The sequence below is a fragment of the Myxocyprinus asiaticus genome, chromosome 4 (assembly GCF_019703515.2).
Source record: "Myxocyprinus asiaticus isolate MX2 ecotype Aquarium Trade chromosome 4, UBuf_Myxa_2, whole genome shotgun sequence".
NCBI classification, from domain to species: Eukaryota; Metazoa; Chordata; class Actinopteri; order Cypriniformes; family Catostomidae; genus Myxocyprinus; species Myxocyprinus asiaticus.
Window position 1 is genome coordinate 19,004,310 of NC_059347.1, and position 15,986 is coordinate 19,020,295.

The 15,986-nt window shown below is 36.7% G+C and overlaps 1 protein-coding gene across 4 annotated transcripts in view; it reads left to right on the top strand.

Annotated features, from left to right (window-relative positions):
- LOC127439036 (regulator of G-protein signaling 3-like) overlaps positions 1-15,986 on the top strand; it is a 52,413-nt gene that overhangs the window by 26,767 nt on the left and 9,660 nt on the right. For 3 of the 4 annotated variants that reach the window (XM_051695054.1, XM_051695069.1, XM_051695063.1), the window contains 4 exons: positions 2,099-2,182; positions 6,679-6,790; positions 10,821-10,864; positions 11,800-11,922. In XM_051695054.1, coding sequence (XP_051551014.1) covers positions 2,099-2,182; positions 6,679-6,790; positions 10,821-10,864; positions 11,800-11,922 — 363 coding nt within the window. Of the gene's footprint in view, positions 1-2,098; positions 2,183-6,678; positions 6,791-10,820; positions 10,865-11,799; positions 11,923-11,967; positions 15,605-15,986 lie in introns of those variants that run through there. The other variant, XM_051695078.1, reaches the window with a different exon arrangement.

The following is a 15,986-nucleotide window of genomic DNA, read 5'->3' on the forward strand; positions in this document are numbered from 1 at the left end:
CAGCTATTAGATCATTGTCAATAATGGCTGCTTAAATTTGTTTGATCTACTATTACCTAATGACTTGTGTGCGATTATGTTTATATACAGTATAGGTCAAAAATACATTAAAATGCAATGCACACAAAAAATACTTGACTACACCTCACTATGATGAACACGTTTTCAGTTTCTTAAATTTTTAAACCCCCTTTTGATAAGTTAAACACTCTGTTGAACACTCTCATGTATTCAAGGTGCAAGGAAAGTATTTTAATACTTTTTACTTGATGTTTATGAGACTTGACATTTTCTAAAGTAATTAAATACATTTTTGTTTTGTAGAAAATGCTCTAAATATTTTTTTCAGAAATGTATAAACCTAGCATGGACACAAAAAATAAATCTGTACGAACTTGACAAATGTTAAAACTACATTTTTAAAAGATTTTTATCAATTGACATATTTGAGCTGGTTAATGTGATTATCCCCACAGCTTAATCTTTGACCAGTTTTACAAATATACAGCCCTTTGCCACTGTAATACCATTAAAGGACATTTCAGCCACAATTTGTGTATGAGTGGCAGCCAATCATGTCATTGAACCTAGGGGTGTTCGATTTCAAGTTTTTTGGAGTCGACTCCGATTCCCGACTCCAGCCGTTGGAGTCGATGCATTTATTTTCAATCAGGGTAGTTTCAAAATTCAGGGCCATCACCAGGGATGGCCATTAGTGGGCAGTGCCTTACCATGTGACATATTTTCACACCCCAAAATTACTTGTCAGGCATGAGCAGAAAATCAATGGAATTATAAAATCACTCGTATATAGCTCACTCAATCCACTGCTTATTGCGTCCGATTGCCACTTCGTAATAAAGTTGACGTTTTTCTGTAACTGCTGGTCAGTTTCTCCTACCCAACTCCAAACACTAACATTAGAGGGATGGGAGAAGCTTTAGTCTAGATGGCTTCCATGCCGATGGAAAAACAAATCGCACATATTTTCTTGCTCGAATCACTTTAATAACTATTAATAGGCATATTATGGAAATGTAATAAAATAAAAAAAATATTAATTTGGACTATTGTTTTTAAACGGAACATGCAGTTTGGTCGTGAAATCGCTTTTTTGTGGAACGTATGGTGAAAATGTTAAAACGGCAGCTTTTTAAACTCAACCGTCTTGATCACAACGGATTAAATAGCAGCGGGTTTAATTAAGATATATTGGTGTGGTTATTGCTTTGATAACATATCACTAGCTTACCTGCAGGGCCGTAGCAAAGAATTCTGGGCCCCCTGAGTGTATATTGGACTGGACCCTTTTTGTATAAAAAAAATACAGTTTAAAATTTGTTGTGGGCCCCCTGGATCCGTGGGCCCCTAGAGTCGTTACCACCTTTCACCCCATTAGCTATGGCCGTGCTTACCTGTAAGTTAATAGTGTTTCCTATTCCATGCATATTCTGGCGATGGCCTCGTGAAGATTGCAGCCTTTAATCGCACACTTATTTAGTTTTTATTTTATTTTAAGAGTTTTTAAAATGTGAGACATGAAGACATAAACTCCTGCTATTATAATTAGAGACATTGCATAACTTTACCTTAAAATGAATGCCAACAATGTCATTCCCTCGTTGCTGCGCATATCCAATTTTAAGAGGGAAAATATCAAGAAACCGGCTGGGTCAGAAATAATTTAATTGTCATATAGAAACTTGACAAATTGGGAGAATCCACTTCTCCAACCACTGTCCCTTGCATTGATGTAATACTACACAAACTTCTGAAAGTTTTAAAATTTGTCACACCTCTCTCTCTCTCGTTTGCATGCACGCACATTATCTCTCACTCAAACGCATATGATGAATAAGGTGGTGTCCCACCAACCAACAGGTGTTTGTAGAGGATGTGATTAGTTCTTAAGAATGCCAATTAATTATTTTGAGGCAATCACATCTTCCTGTTCAGAAAGTTAAGGAGTCGAACAAAAGAATCGATTCCTGTATCATAGTCGACTCCAATTCTAGGACGAATCAGAGTCGAGGTATCGACTCTTTTGGAGTCGACTCCCCATCACTAATTGAACCCTTTTAACTATTGTGTATTGCAGCCACTGGACCTGTGCAGCCCTGACAGAATCCTGATGTTATCAGAGGAAATGATCCTTCATGACAGTAAACACATAGCTCTTAAGGTAACAGTACCCTCGCTTTCCACTGTGGAAAATGTTATTGCCTAGAGGCAGGGCCGTAACCACAATATACTTTGAGGGGGACAATTCCCCCCCCAATAATCAGATATGGCCAGATTGTACCCCTCCAATAATTGATATCCTTGTTGCTGTTCTGCTGCAGTTCATTATGCACCGCTGTTTAACTGTCATTAAGTTGTTGCAGGAATAACATCATGGTTTAAAAAAGTAACATTTTTACCATGCTTAGTAGTCAAACACCGCTGGTCAATGTGATTTGAAGGTGGGACTCAAGTTTAAGATGCTAAGTGGAAACCTCATGGATTATCCCAGCGCAACGTAGCACGCATGCATCAGTGTCAGCAGTTCAGGTTAAGAGTGTTTGTGTCATGTAAGATGTCAGTATATAACTAAACATGCAATATTTGCCCACTGTTTTATGATTGAAATTTTCAGTCATGTCATGTACAGCATGTGAATCATATGTCATTCATAATTTTGAATGTGTAAACATTAATGGAGTAGTTTTCAGCATATCAGGCTTAAGACAAGAGCGAATGTGTGTATATTATAAAGGAATTGAATGAATATGGTAATCTGGCAGGCTTTTTAAGTTTCTTTTTAGTAAATTATCTATAAAAAAAAAAAAACCCACACTCACAAAGCTGAGTGTTATCACCCTCAGATTAGTACTAGAACATGGTAAGACCTGTGATTTCTTTACGTCTTTAATTAATTCTGAATTTTGTAAAGCATCTCCTAAGAGTCTACTTTTAAAAGAGACATTTTATTTTGAGGATGTGTTGTCAGGTTTGTGGCAACAACCAGTGAAAAGAGTCGTTCACCTAAAAATGGAAAATGTACTTTTACTCACTCAGTTACTCAACCTTATGTTGTTCAAAACCCATAAGATGGGATTTTTCTTGGAACATAAAAATAGATATTTTAAGCAGCTCTATTCCATAAAATAACAGTTTATAATGAGCAGAAGCTGTCGAACTTCAAAAAGGACAAATACTATAAAGCACTATTAAATGTTCAGTATAAAGACATCATAAAAATAGTCCATATGACAAGTGCATTATATTCCAAGCTTTCTGGGGCCATTCAACAGCTATGTGTTGTATGGACTACTTTTAAGAAAATGTTTCTTATGATTTTTTTTTTTTTCTCTTTGGACCTTAACAGCAGTGCTCAATATGAACTAGCGTTAGGATTCTTGAAGAAAATATTGTGTTAAGATTATACTGAGAGGAAAAAACAATGAGGGACAACTTGAGAGCAGTAAATAATTTTGTATATTTTCTTTTTGCTAGCCAGCTGACACAGTCATGTCATTTTACATATACATCAGATGAAAAGAGATTCAAATTATATTCGTAATTTCTTTGAGACAGCACAAAAAAGAAAGAAAAGATTACTAAAACGGGCAAATTTCTAGCAATGCATACACAGTGTCTGTCGTGTACTCTGTGGACTTTAAAAATACATGTATCTTTTAAAACCAAAAATGATACACTTTTGGGTCTTTATTGCATTTCATGGGTTTATTCAGAAAATTATTGCATTCAGAGCTTTACTATATTAAAGGACCAAAGAGGACTATTGTATTTGTGACCTCAACACCAGTGACGACACCCCCCCCCCCCCCCTCAAAATGGTTTGGTCCCCCCCAATGTTCAAGACATGGTTATGGCCTTGCTTAGAGGTTGCTCCTTCATTACTTAGGAGGATTAATGGAAAAATCATTTATACACTTCAGCTTTAAGAAATTTTCTCCAGTTGCTCTCATTTTCATCTCATTACTGTTACTGGGAGAGAATATAGCTGGGTTTCCATGAAAATGTTTCACATTTTTAATACGCATTTCTGAAAATTTGACTAAAGAAAATACGAAACTTTGCGCATTATCTTGAGGGAGCCCACCTTTTTGTCATGGAGCAGCTGAATGACCTCTTTGCTTCAGGGAGAGTTGTATTTGCTTAATAAAGCAATTGTACATTATGATGTTAAATGCTGCCAGGAGGCATCGCAGAATAAGTGCAATAGTTCACATACGAGGGCTCAAATAGCTATTCCCATTCGCCGACAGCCTCCATATACCTGGGAGCGCTCGCACTCAAAATAGTTCTGGTGGATTTTGAGGACCCACTTTAACGTCGATTTGTGGGTGAAGCACTTTCGACTTACCAGGGCTACATTTGAAGAATTGTGTGCCATGGTCGGGCCTTTCGTTGAGCCAGTCACATCAAGCTCTCGCACACCCATCCGATGAGCACATTGCCATTGTGCTTTACAAAGGGTCATGACACATCATCGTTCATGTGAATAAGCCGTTTCCATCACTTAAATTCGCATTTTAACTAAAGTGAAGATCAACCTCCTCCTAGCGCATTACATTTTATGTGAATTTTGAGAGTTTATTCGCATATCAAGAGTTTCCATTCAGGATTTCTTATGTGCAATTAGTTGGATGGAAACGCAGCTTATTAAGATATTAAAGAAAAGTTCACCCAGTTCATACCAAGAGTATAACTACTGTATATAGAGTGGAACACAAAAGATGTTTTTGCAGAATGTATCTTTTTTTGAAAATTAAATGAAAATGAACAAAAAACACACATAAAATAAGTCCATATGACTTTATTCCAAGTCTTCTGAAGTCATACAATAGCCTTGTGAGAGGAGCAGACTGATATTTTGTATGCCAGCATTCAAAGTAGATCATTGTCATGTTCATTCTTTGTAAATTGTCTGCTTTTCTTTAATTATTTAAGGCATGGCCTTTCAAATTCTTTCAGTGTAAAGTAAGGAATCTAAATCACATCTCTTGTCTCAGATAAAATAATGCAGGAGGGATTCTTATAACATCATGGTTGTGAGCTCTGAAGGTGACCTGTATCTGTAAAGAATTGGTGTCTCCTTTCAGCAGAATTTACTTTCTTTGCTCAGTCGGCGTTTTAGCTTGTTCTCATGATAGCACTCTAAAAGCCTCCTAGTCTAGAGGCCTTGATGCATTTTTTGCGCTGGAGGAAACACTACCTTTTCTATTTGATCCATTTCATTAAACAATTATTGGATATTTGTCTCTGTGACAGTAATGCCCGACACAAAATATGTGCTCCTCATAGAGGTAAAACAGATACCTTGATCTGAGTCTTTTTTTCAACTGCAGCTTTAGAGGAACCTGCAGTTTGGGAATAACATGACTTCTGGCTTCCTCAGCATGAGCAATATTGTGCTAAGATAAATCTGAGAGTGCCACAATAGCCTCTAAAAACTACTTCGTATCTATAGCAATTCCCTTTGAGAGTCTGTGACATCCTTTGTTCTCCCTGGCAGGGCCTCCGTCTGTATGCCAGCTGACCTCAGTTTTGCTTAGAGACCTGTTTTAGTAATGCAGTCAAGAGTTTCTAAAGATCAGAGTGTTTAAGAAGGATGAGCTGTTCATCGCTAACCACATTCCTTCAGTGTCCTAGAATGAGTGTGTGTGTTTAACTGTGATTTAGATGGGCTGATTTTATTAAGTTGGCCAAATTCCAGCAGTTGGCCAAGCAGTGGACACCGTTAGAGGCAAAGCACCCCAACCAGCCTTCTGGCTCCTGTATGGGACTTTTCAGCATTCTCTGTCCTAATCACTGACGTGCACAGAATGGGGGCTACAGGGGCCCCTGCCACTTTCGTTCACAAATGTAAAGGTGCCCTTTTAAGTGACGGTACCTTTAAGAGCGCGGAGATTTAAGCGGAGGTGTCTTTACTACACAACCCCCACCCCGCTCAACAACTACTGACAGCACATTTCTCTTCACACTCTGTCCATGTCCTTTTGCTCCTGCCCCTGCTAAGGTCTGTGCACTGGTCCTAATTGTAACTTTAAAGATGTTGTGTGTATTTTTTGTTACAAAAAAAAATAAAATCTTATGGAAGTATTTGGGGAAACTTTTTTGGAAATGATTATTTTTGCATTTCTGTTTGGTGCTGCTGATGGCACAAAAAATGCACTCTTCACCTTAACTAGACTTGATTATAACTTAAATTGGGTTAATCTAACAAAGCTTGTTAAGAACATGTATGGGCCCATTTTTACCCCAAAATCAATAGAAAAAAAAAGAAAAAAAAAAGAAAAACAAGCTTATTTTTGTGCGTTTAAGAATTTTTTCATTGCAACATTATTTATTTATTTTTTCTTTTGATTAAATTAAAGAAAAATGTATAACAGACATGTTTTCATAAGTTTTCACTTGTTACCCATCTAGTGTTACAAATATAATAATACTTTAGCAGAATTACCAGCAGATCACTGAGGAAAGGACAGTTTATTGTTCTGCCGCAAGTTTAAATTAAAGATGTAAATTATTAAAGACCTAAATAATTTAAAGACAAGTATAAAGAGTTAACTTTGTGTTCACATGGCCAGAAGATGAGTGAGAGTGACTCAAAAAGGTCAGTCTGTGATGTTTCAGTGTGGTACTAACTGTTGACTGTATCGCCCCCTGTAGGCTACAGTATTCATCTACACAGACCTGATGCTGTTGACCAAGGAGGATGAAGCGGGCCGCTGTAATGTACTGCAGAGTCCACTCTACCTCCATCAGATAGACCTGCAGGATGGTATGTTATTCTGTACACTGTATTATTTGATTAAACATGAGAACATGTGTATAATGTATGTATGTTTCATTATTTAGAGCAAAGGCAGTTCTTGCTCTTAGTATACTTTGTTTCCACTAACATCTGGCTAAGATAAACAAACTGAAATAAACAGAGTTTCTTAAAGATACTCTATGTAACTTTTGACCCTCTAGTGGTTAAAAAATAAAACTGCATGTGTCTTGTGGAAGAACATTATTTTGGTAATGATGTAAGTTGTGCTTCAGCTCTGCTCCTCTGCATGGATGAATGTGGTTCGAGGCACCGGTGTACACCTGAATACAGGACATCTTATCAGAGCGAATGGACAAATACGGATATCTGAAAACATGTGCTGTTGTTTTGACTTATTGGAAACATTGATATTTTGAAATAAATGACGTAATAAAAGTTTTGCAACATTCATAGACATAACGATTGCTAGTCTGATAAGGTCAAACAGTGTAAAGTTTTTATAACTGCAGGATATTCTGGCCAAATAGACCATGGTAGTAAGTAATTTATAGATTGTCATTAACTACGTTTCCATCCAAGGATTTTTTGCTGAAAAATTTTAGCGCATCAAAATAAAGCTGATGGAAACGCAAATTATCGCTAAAATTTCACAAGTGTCGACATAATATTTTTCCGTTTAACTCTAGCGCATAAACTCTGTCGATACATCAAATGTCGCGAAAAACTGGTTTGGAAACTTGGAAAATTGCCATTAACGCAAAAATGTCACATGACAGAATTTACCCCAATCAGTAGCCTGTGTTAATCATGATGACAGTATACATCCTTGAAAGCCAATTTATTGTACGTAATTATGGATTGATCTTAACAGCATAAAGATCCGATCACTGCAAACATGACATTTCCAGGAGTGCCAACACAAATATCTCGTATCATGCACATGGACAAGCACACGGAGAACAAATGAATGGCCAGTCTTTGTGATCAATTTAAATGCGGTAGACATCCGTTTATTTATTAAAGTTGCTTTTCCACACCATTCAAAAAAATAGACAGCAGTCATGGAATTAGCCCACAATACAAAAAACATATAATTTCTGTGCACAAAGATGTTTTAAATTAAAAATAAATACACAATACTAAGAGAAAAGCATCAGTGTGCTTTTTTTTTAAAAACACTAACAGCCCAATTCTATTAAATTATTGTTTAGTTTACTTTTGAAAAAATGCTGGCAAAATTCCCTGTATTAAATTAAATAAATTGCCAAACAAAAAACGCATTAAATTTAAAAAATAAATTACCAAACGAAAAAATACTATTTTTAGACCTATATATGCCTTTTCTTTACACAAACTTAAATTAGCCATACCCTGTTCTGTAGACTAAAGAAGTCGGCTGAATGACATTTTCTACACTTCAAGACTATAAACTATCAGAACTATTTGTCCAATGAGTTCACTTTCAGAAAACAATCTTTTGAACTTTTTAAAACGTTTAAATCTAATCCTCTTTACCTCAGATCGCATTTGCTGAGCTTCTTCAGAAAATGTAAATTGCATTATGACACTAAAATTAATTTGAGATGACAATCAAGTTCAGCTGGTCGTTAAAAGCTGCTGGACAGATATGCGGGACATAATGCAGTTGTGATGGCATTGCTTTAGATTAGATGATTGTTCAAAACAGCCTATTGAATATCAGGAATGTATCATTGTAAACAGGCAGAAGACGGCAAATTTCTCAAAAATGTTTTTACGCATTTTCACTTTGTCGATAACAAAATAGCACGAAAACTGGATGGAAATTAGGCTATTGTTACCAACCAGTGGTCAACATCATTTCAAGGCTCACATGTCCTTGGCAAGCCTAGGACTAAAAGATTTATTTATATAAATTATTGCTGTTATAAAGAAAATAGACACATGTGCTAGCAAGTGAAAAGTATATTATTGTATTTCACTACACACACACACAGACCTAAACCATATCAATAAAATATCTTACCTGTTGAGTAAGAAAAAAGCCATCTCTGGGTCACTTATAAATCCTTCAGATCTCGGAGTTGTACACATCTGAAAAGCCAAGCGGATGTTGGTTCGGGTTTTATTACGGACTCTTTTATTACGGACTCTTTCCCTTTTTGCTTGTAGACTCTGCTCGGTTCAGGCTTTCTTTGTTTTTACAAAGTGATTCCCTGGAGGACAGATCTAAAATATAAATCATTATTATAGGTTAATCAAAGTGTATTTGGGTAAAGACATGGTTTGGAAGATGGATTTTTGTTGCACTCTCTCATTAATAACATTTAGTTATTTTTTAACAAAAAAAGTTACATAGTGTAGCTTTAACATTTACTGGGTAAATGGTAAGAAACATTTTACAACTGTCTGTCTGTCTGTTTGTCAATCCATCATTCTCTCTGTCTATTTATACGTGTGTGTGTGTGTGTGTGTGATGTATCTCTCTCTGGGCTGTTTTTTTTTTTTTTTAGAGTGTAGGGGAGTTCCACCCTGTGTTATTTGTGACCATGTGTTAGTAGTAGCGACAGTCAGGAAGGAGGCGTCATGGCTGTGTGAATGTGTGTGTGTGTTATGAGAGTCCAGCTCTCCTCACCCTCTCTGTCTGCTGAAACAATGGTCATGTCTCCGGTACGACCTTTTATAGGCAGGGTGGGTGGGACTGTGTATTCTTCACCTTCCTGCCGACAGAAATACAGCAGCATGTGGCACAGAGGGCATTTATATCTTAAGCAAACCTTTATTTGACATCTCAGATTCTGAAATAACCATCACCATGCTGACCATTGTCTTTTAATATGTGATTCAAGCACTTACAGTGAAAGTCTATCCGGCCTGTGAATGTTATGTATTGGTAACATTGTGAAAGGACAAACATTTATTATTTCCGTTGGTATCGTATTTGTGATTCATTTCGATTAAAAGAATTTACTTTAAAATAGGTCTATTGTGCAGGGCATCTGCATGCCATATACAGTACTTTATGTAGGCTACACATCCAAAATAAGATGAGAACTGTTACTAAAGACCTTTTTTTTTCGCTGTTTTATACATCATTAAATAAAGACATTGGCTAAACAGTCAACTTCAATATTTCCCTCATGTAAAACAAACCTGTTATTCAAATTTACATGCAATGGACATGTCTGTGATTAGTTACAATGCTTAATCACAGCAAAAAATAAATAAATAAATAATATTGATGCAACAGGAGTAGACCCAACTGTAATGTTATAACTGACACTTTGCATGATTAGATAATTGTGGCTGCTGTAATTGTCATCTTGATTATTTATTGGATTAATTGTTTTGCCCTAATTGTGACTGTTTTTATGCAAGTTACATTGGCAGATTCTACTTGGTTTACTGTTTTGTTAACTAATGCAATGAAATTGTGTGGTTTAATTGTCCAAAACTTTTTGAGGTCACATACATAAATATATTAACATGTCCATGAACTTTCCTTTTCAACATCAAAATTGTATGTAATTTTTTTTTTCTTTTTATATATACTGAATGTATAATGGAACGTGTATACTTTAAGTTCTGTAACTGGTGACCATTTCTTTTACATTTTCACAATGTTTAATCTTTTAGCTTTTTTGCAGTTCACTTAAAATGTCCTGCAATGTGACAGATGAATTTTTGTCCCAATATTCTATGTAGTCTCTCTATAAACCACATGCATAACAATTATAAAAAATTAAAAAATGTCAAATGATTTTGTTCTGATGATGTACAGCATGTCACACTGCAGGATACTTCTGTCACTGCTTAACCCATTCATTTTGAAGCATATGGGTGTTTTGTAGTGCTTCTGGTTTTCAAGTAAATTTAAATACCACGCTATGTATTTCTTGTACATATATCATGGTGCATGTGGGTGTTCACATATACCCCCAGAGGAAATGGTAAAAAATAAAAAATAAAATAAAAAACACCATGACATCCTTTTCGTAACATAGCAATGCTCAGCCTAAGGATGAAGAAATTCACACCTCTTTCTTCTTCTCTCCAGTTCCTGCAGACAAACTGCGGCTGTACATCTCCTACTGGATAGAGGTGAGATCATGCGCCACCAACCTACTCATTCAGCAGAGATCTGTGCCTACAGTACAAAAAGAGATAGTTCACACAAAAATTAAAATTCTGTCATTATTTACTCACACTCATTGTGTTACAAACCCCTACGACTTTATTTCTTCTTTGGAACACAAGAAGATTATGTTATCCAGAATGTTTGCCTCAGTCACCGTTCACTTTCATTGCCTCTTTTTCCATACATTGAAAGTGAATGGCCTTAGACTGAACATTCTACAGTACATCTCCTTTTGTGTTCTGAGGAACAAAAAGAAAGTCATACAGGTTTGGAACACATGAGGGTGAGTAAATGATGACAGAATTTTCATACTGGGGTGAACAATCACTTTAGCATAATGTACTGCACTAAAAATCATATGCAGTTTAATGTGTTTCCCGAAGCGGTGACCCAACAGGATGGCCCTGCGGTAAACATTAATGGGAAGTAAATAGTGTGAGGCTGTTAAATGGAGGGCCTCTTGTGCCCAGAGTTTACGTCACATGTTAGAGCCCTTAAAGCTGCTATTTCTCGCTAAAGTAAACGTGCCAAAAAGACGTAGCCAGCTCACTCGAGCAAACACATTCATCGACCCAGCCATCTGCCCATCTCCCTGACAACACCTTGCACATACACACTCACACACTGACATGAATGTATGAGTGTGTATGAGTGCATATCTCTTATGCCATTCTCCTGCATAATAGCATATGATATCGAGGGTTCTTAAAAGATGATCTTTTATGATGTGCCATGCGTCTGAATAAACCTTTAAAGATGAATGAACCTTCAATTCCCTCCTTTTTCCCAAATTAATGAGACTGTGATGAGTAATTCTCTCCTTTCATGCATATACACACACCTTTTCAGGAACACTCCCGCAATGTCAGTTACATGCACTGTTTCTGTGTCTCTGTAGAGGACAGAGTGTCTGTTCAGCCTGGAAGCCTTTTCAGCTGAACAGAAGAGGAGGGTCGTTCAGTGTCTAAGAGACAATATCGACAAGCAGATTGCCCTAAGGGACAGAATCGGCCCTGATCAGGTAGAAAAACAAACACATGCACACTCACCCACACAAACACTCACACACATTTAACCATAGCCTGTCTGCATTTCTCTATCAGTTATGGAGTATACTGGCTTAGGAAAGGTAGTGCTTCATAAACAGGGCTAACAGGTGCAACCTAACGTTGCCTCCCTGTCCTTATCTTATCTTCAGATGTCTGTAGTTTAGCTCTTTCCTAAAAGTCAACGTGAAATGGCATTCACAAACCGTTTAATTTTGTAATGTGACATATTTCAGAGGGAAACAGGATATTAAATAAGGCAAAAATGGCTAATAGGTCAGGACTTGAGTTCGGGGTTAAAAATTTTGGCCAATACAATAATTATTTCAATGTTATGGCCAATAACCGATATGATGGTCAATATTATAAAGCTACAGTATACTGTTTTCCTCTTGTTTTTAAAAATAATGTTCGCACTAAAGCTCTATTAGAGAATTTTACATGCAAATATGTAAATCAAGCAACAACATTTTTTAATGTACTGTAGAAAAAAATTGATAACCTTTTAGCACTTTTGAAACTTGCCTTAGAAAAGGAGTACATTGTTGGAAGAGGAAAAATAAGCTTTGATATTATGTGCTTCCTATATTTAGGGCCCAAGCACTGAAAGTGCGGAGGTCCTATTGTTCTTCTAAGGATTATTAGGGCCCAAGCACTGAAAGTGTGGAGGTCCTATTGTTCTTCTAAGGATTATTATTATTCAATACTCCTCCTAGGGGATTCATGTGACTGGCACCAAATTTGTATAAACATCATGCCAAGACATTGTTGATGCTAAATAGATTTGTGATATTTTGAACATTGTCGCCATGGTGAAGCAATAAATTTATAGTGAAAAATGGAAAACAGGAAGTGCTTATATCTTCTCTGTGTGCATTGTGTGATTTTGATGAAAATTCAGCTGTATGCGTGGTAATGGGGGCTGATCACATGGATGCAGCTTTTGTGGGTCACAGTCATAACACCAAGTATGGCACTTTTAACAGACTTTGAAATAGCCCTCTTAAATTTATATGAATCGCTTCAAAATTCAAGACACTACTGATGTAAAATTGTCAAGGGATATTTGATATCTTAAATACTGTTGCCATGGTAACACATTAATTAGGGGTCAAGCCCTGAAAGGGCGATATTAGATGAACTATTGTAATCGTTAGTGTTCTTATTATTATTCTTCTGCCATGGGAGTCTATGGCAGCCCATAGAACCGTTCGCAGGAAAGTTATGAAATTTTGCACAGAGCTAGAGGACAGTCTGAACTGATACCACAGAAAATTTTGATGCATACCTTGGTTTTAATTTCCCCCGACTAGATTTTCCGCCATTTTGAATTTTAAGGAAACACGTTTTTCGCAACTCCTCCTACAATTTTTGTCCGATTTCCACCAAAATTGTTTTAAAGAAATTGTGAGATGGAGCTACATAAAAGTTCTTTTTTCAATGTTGGAAATCATTCCTGAGAAATGGCTTCACGAAGTTGACAGCGAGCACACCAAAATGGACTTTTTTTTTGTGACAAAACTTGGTATGTGTCATCGCCATCATGCCTTGAGGTCACCTGCAGCGTTTTGCCACACTGCCCCCTACTGGTCAGGAGATAGAAAAAAATGCTATTTTGGCTTATAACTCTTGAACGCTTCGGCCAAAAATTATAAAACTGGTCTCGATACCCAATTTTCCCATGTTGGCCATTTTGGGCGTCAGCCATTTTGAATTTTGTCGCAAAATGTTGTATTTTATGAATGCATTGGCGTATCATTATGCCATGCCCTGAAGGTGCCTGAGAAGTTTGGGTCCGGCACCACGCAGTGGTGGAAAAATGAATTTTTTTAACTTTGTGAGCTTATAACTTTTAGTGGCACCCCCTTTAAAATGGCCATGTAAGCCGGCCTCAGTAGCACCCCCATTTTCACATACAGTCACCAAAATTGGTACATATATAGTTTTCATCAAGCTGGACAACTTTCATAATTATAGTTATTAGCTCCGCCAAACAGGAAGTCAGCCATTTTGGATTTTTTGAATATTGCAGTCTCTGAACTTTTAAGTACTCCTCCTAGGGGATTCATGAGACTGTCACCACATTTAGACAATATTATGCCAAGACATTGAAGATGCTAAATTGTGAACAGATTTTTGATATATCGAACGGTGTTGCCATGGTGAGGCATTAAATTAATGGTGAAAAATGGGAAACAGGAAGTATATCATATCATCTGTGTGCAATGTGTGATTTAGATTAAAATTGAGATGTATGTTTGGTAATGGGGGCTGATCACATGAATATGGTTGCTGTGGGCCACGGCCAAGCATCACCAACTGGAAACAGGAAGTGTGGCACTTACAACAGACTTTGAAATAGTCCTCTTACGTTTACCCAAATCGCTTCAAAATTGTTAACAATAATGTCAAACACCACTGATGTAAAACTGCGAAGGTATTCTTGATATATTGAAAAGTGCTGTCATGGCAATGGATCAAATTCTATAATGTTGTAGTGTATTTGGGTGTATTTGACTAACTCAGCCATGTGTTTAATAACGCTTATGACATGGATGTGGCTATGGTGGGTCACAATCATAGGGCCTCCAGCTGGCAACAGTAAATGTTCAAGGGTATTCCAAAACTTGTCATAATTACACATTTATTTCATTTGCCACACACATCAAAGTTGTTAACAATTATGTCTGAGCAGAAGGTAAGACATGGTGTCTTGACCAAATGCATGTGTCCATCATGCATGGTTTTCCAAAAACCACCAGGTGGAAATGTACAAATGGTGCTTGGGCCTGTCATCGCTGCTAATCTGACCAATCTGACAAAATGTATTTCTCAATTTAGGTTACACCAACAAAAGTCATTTGTATGGGTTAGATCAGATAGAAATAGATCCTTGAGGTAACAATTGCAGGTTACCACTTTTTTTGTGTGTATACTGTATGACAGGTAGATGGAGGGGAGGGATTGAAAAATAAGAGGGCTTGGTGATGTCATCAAAAAAGGAAAGTTGTTTCAGGGGTGGTGCAATTTATTACAATTTGAATAAAGACTACAGCGTTTTTTTTGGTTGCATTTTATTTTACAGTACTTGTACTTTCAGAATACTTACAGTGTACTTACCCAAGAAAGTACTGAGTAATATTAGGTAACTACATGTACTTAATATGGGTTAAGGTTAGGGTTGGGGTTAGGTTTATGGTTAGTACCTAGTAATTACTGTAGTTGTTATAATTATATAGTACGTAAATGTGCTGCCGGGTTTTTTTTTCTTTGGAATAATGTGCACTAATTAATCTTTCACAAAAAGACTGAATGTATATTAAGAAAAAGTAAATAGGATCAATTTTAATTTCATGTTGGTGTAAGAGACAGATGCTCTCTCAACTACACTCCATACACTGTACATACAAGTTTAAACATAATGTTTGCTCCTTTGGTCTTCTGTTTCTTATTCATGCTCTCTCTCTCACTCGGTGGGCGAGTGACATCAGGAGAGCAGCGACATCATCATCAGACTAGCACAAACAGATACGCACATGTGATGGCGTGAAAGAGAGAGAGAGAGAGAGACAGAGAAATAAGGCTGCTGTAATGCATGCTAGTACAATGGAGTAATACATTATTTGTTGGAAGGGGGAAACACTGGCTCTTTGTGAGGTGAGGTCATTTATATGTTTATTGTGCATTTTCTGTGTGTTTCCTGCTTTTGCTGTCTGATTGTTGGAAGTGAGATTTTCTGTATATTTAGCACCTCCATTCTGATTTGATTGGCGTGCGTGATATTGGAGAAGGTGTGGTGGAGTAAGATGTATGAATTATTATTGATATATGTAAGTTTAAACACTTCATTGTATCTTAACCTGACACAAGGCATGCAATGTGATTTTGATAAGGACTGTGAGAGTAAAATCTTGTATATTACTGCTTAATTATAGATATGTTCTTTCATGTAATGTATACTATACACTTGAATGCATTAATGGTGGTTCATGTCAGAAATACTTGTTTACCTCCTTGTGTCAGATCTTTTGTGCTGTGG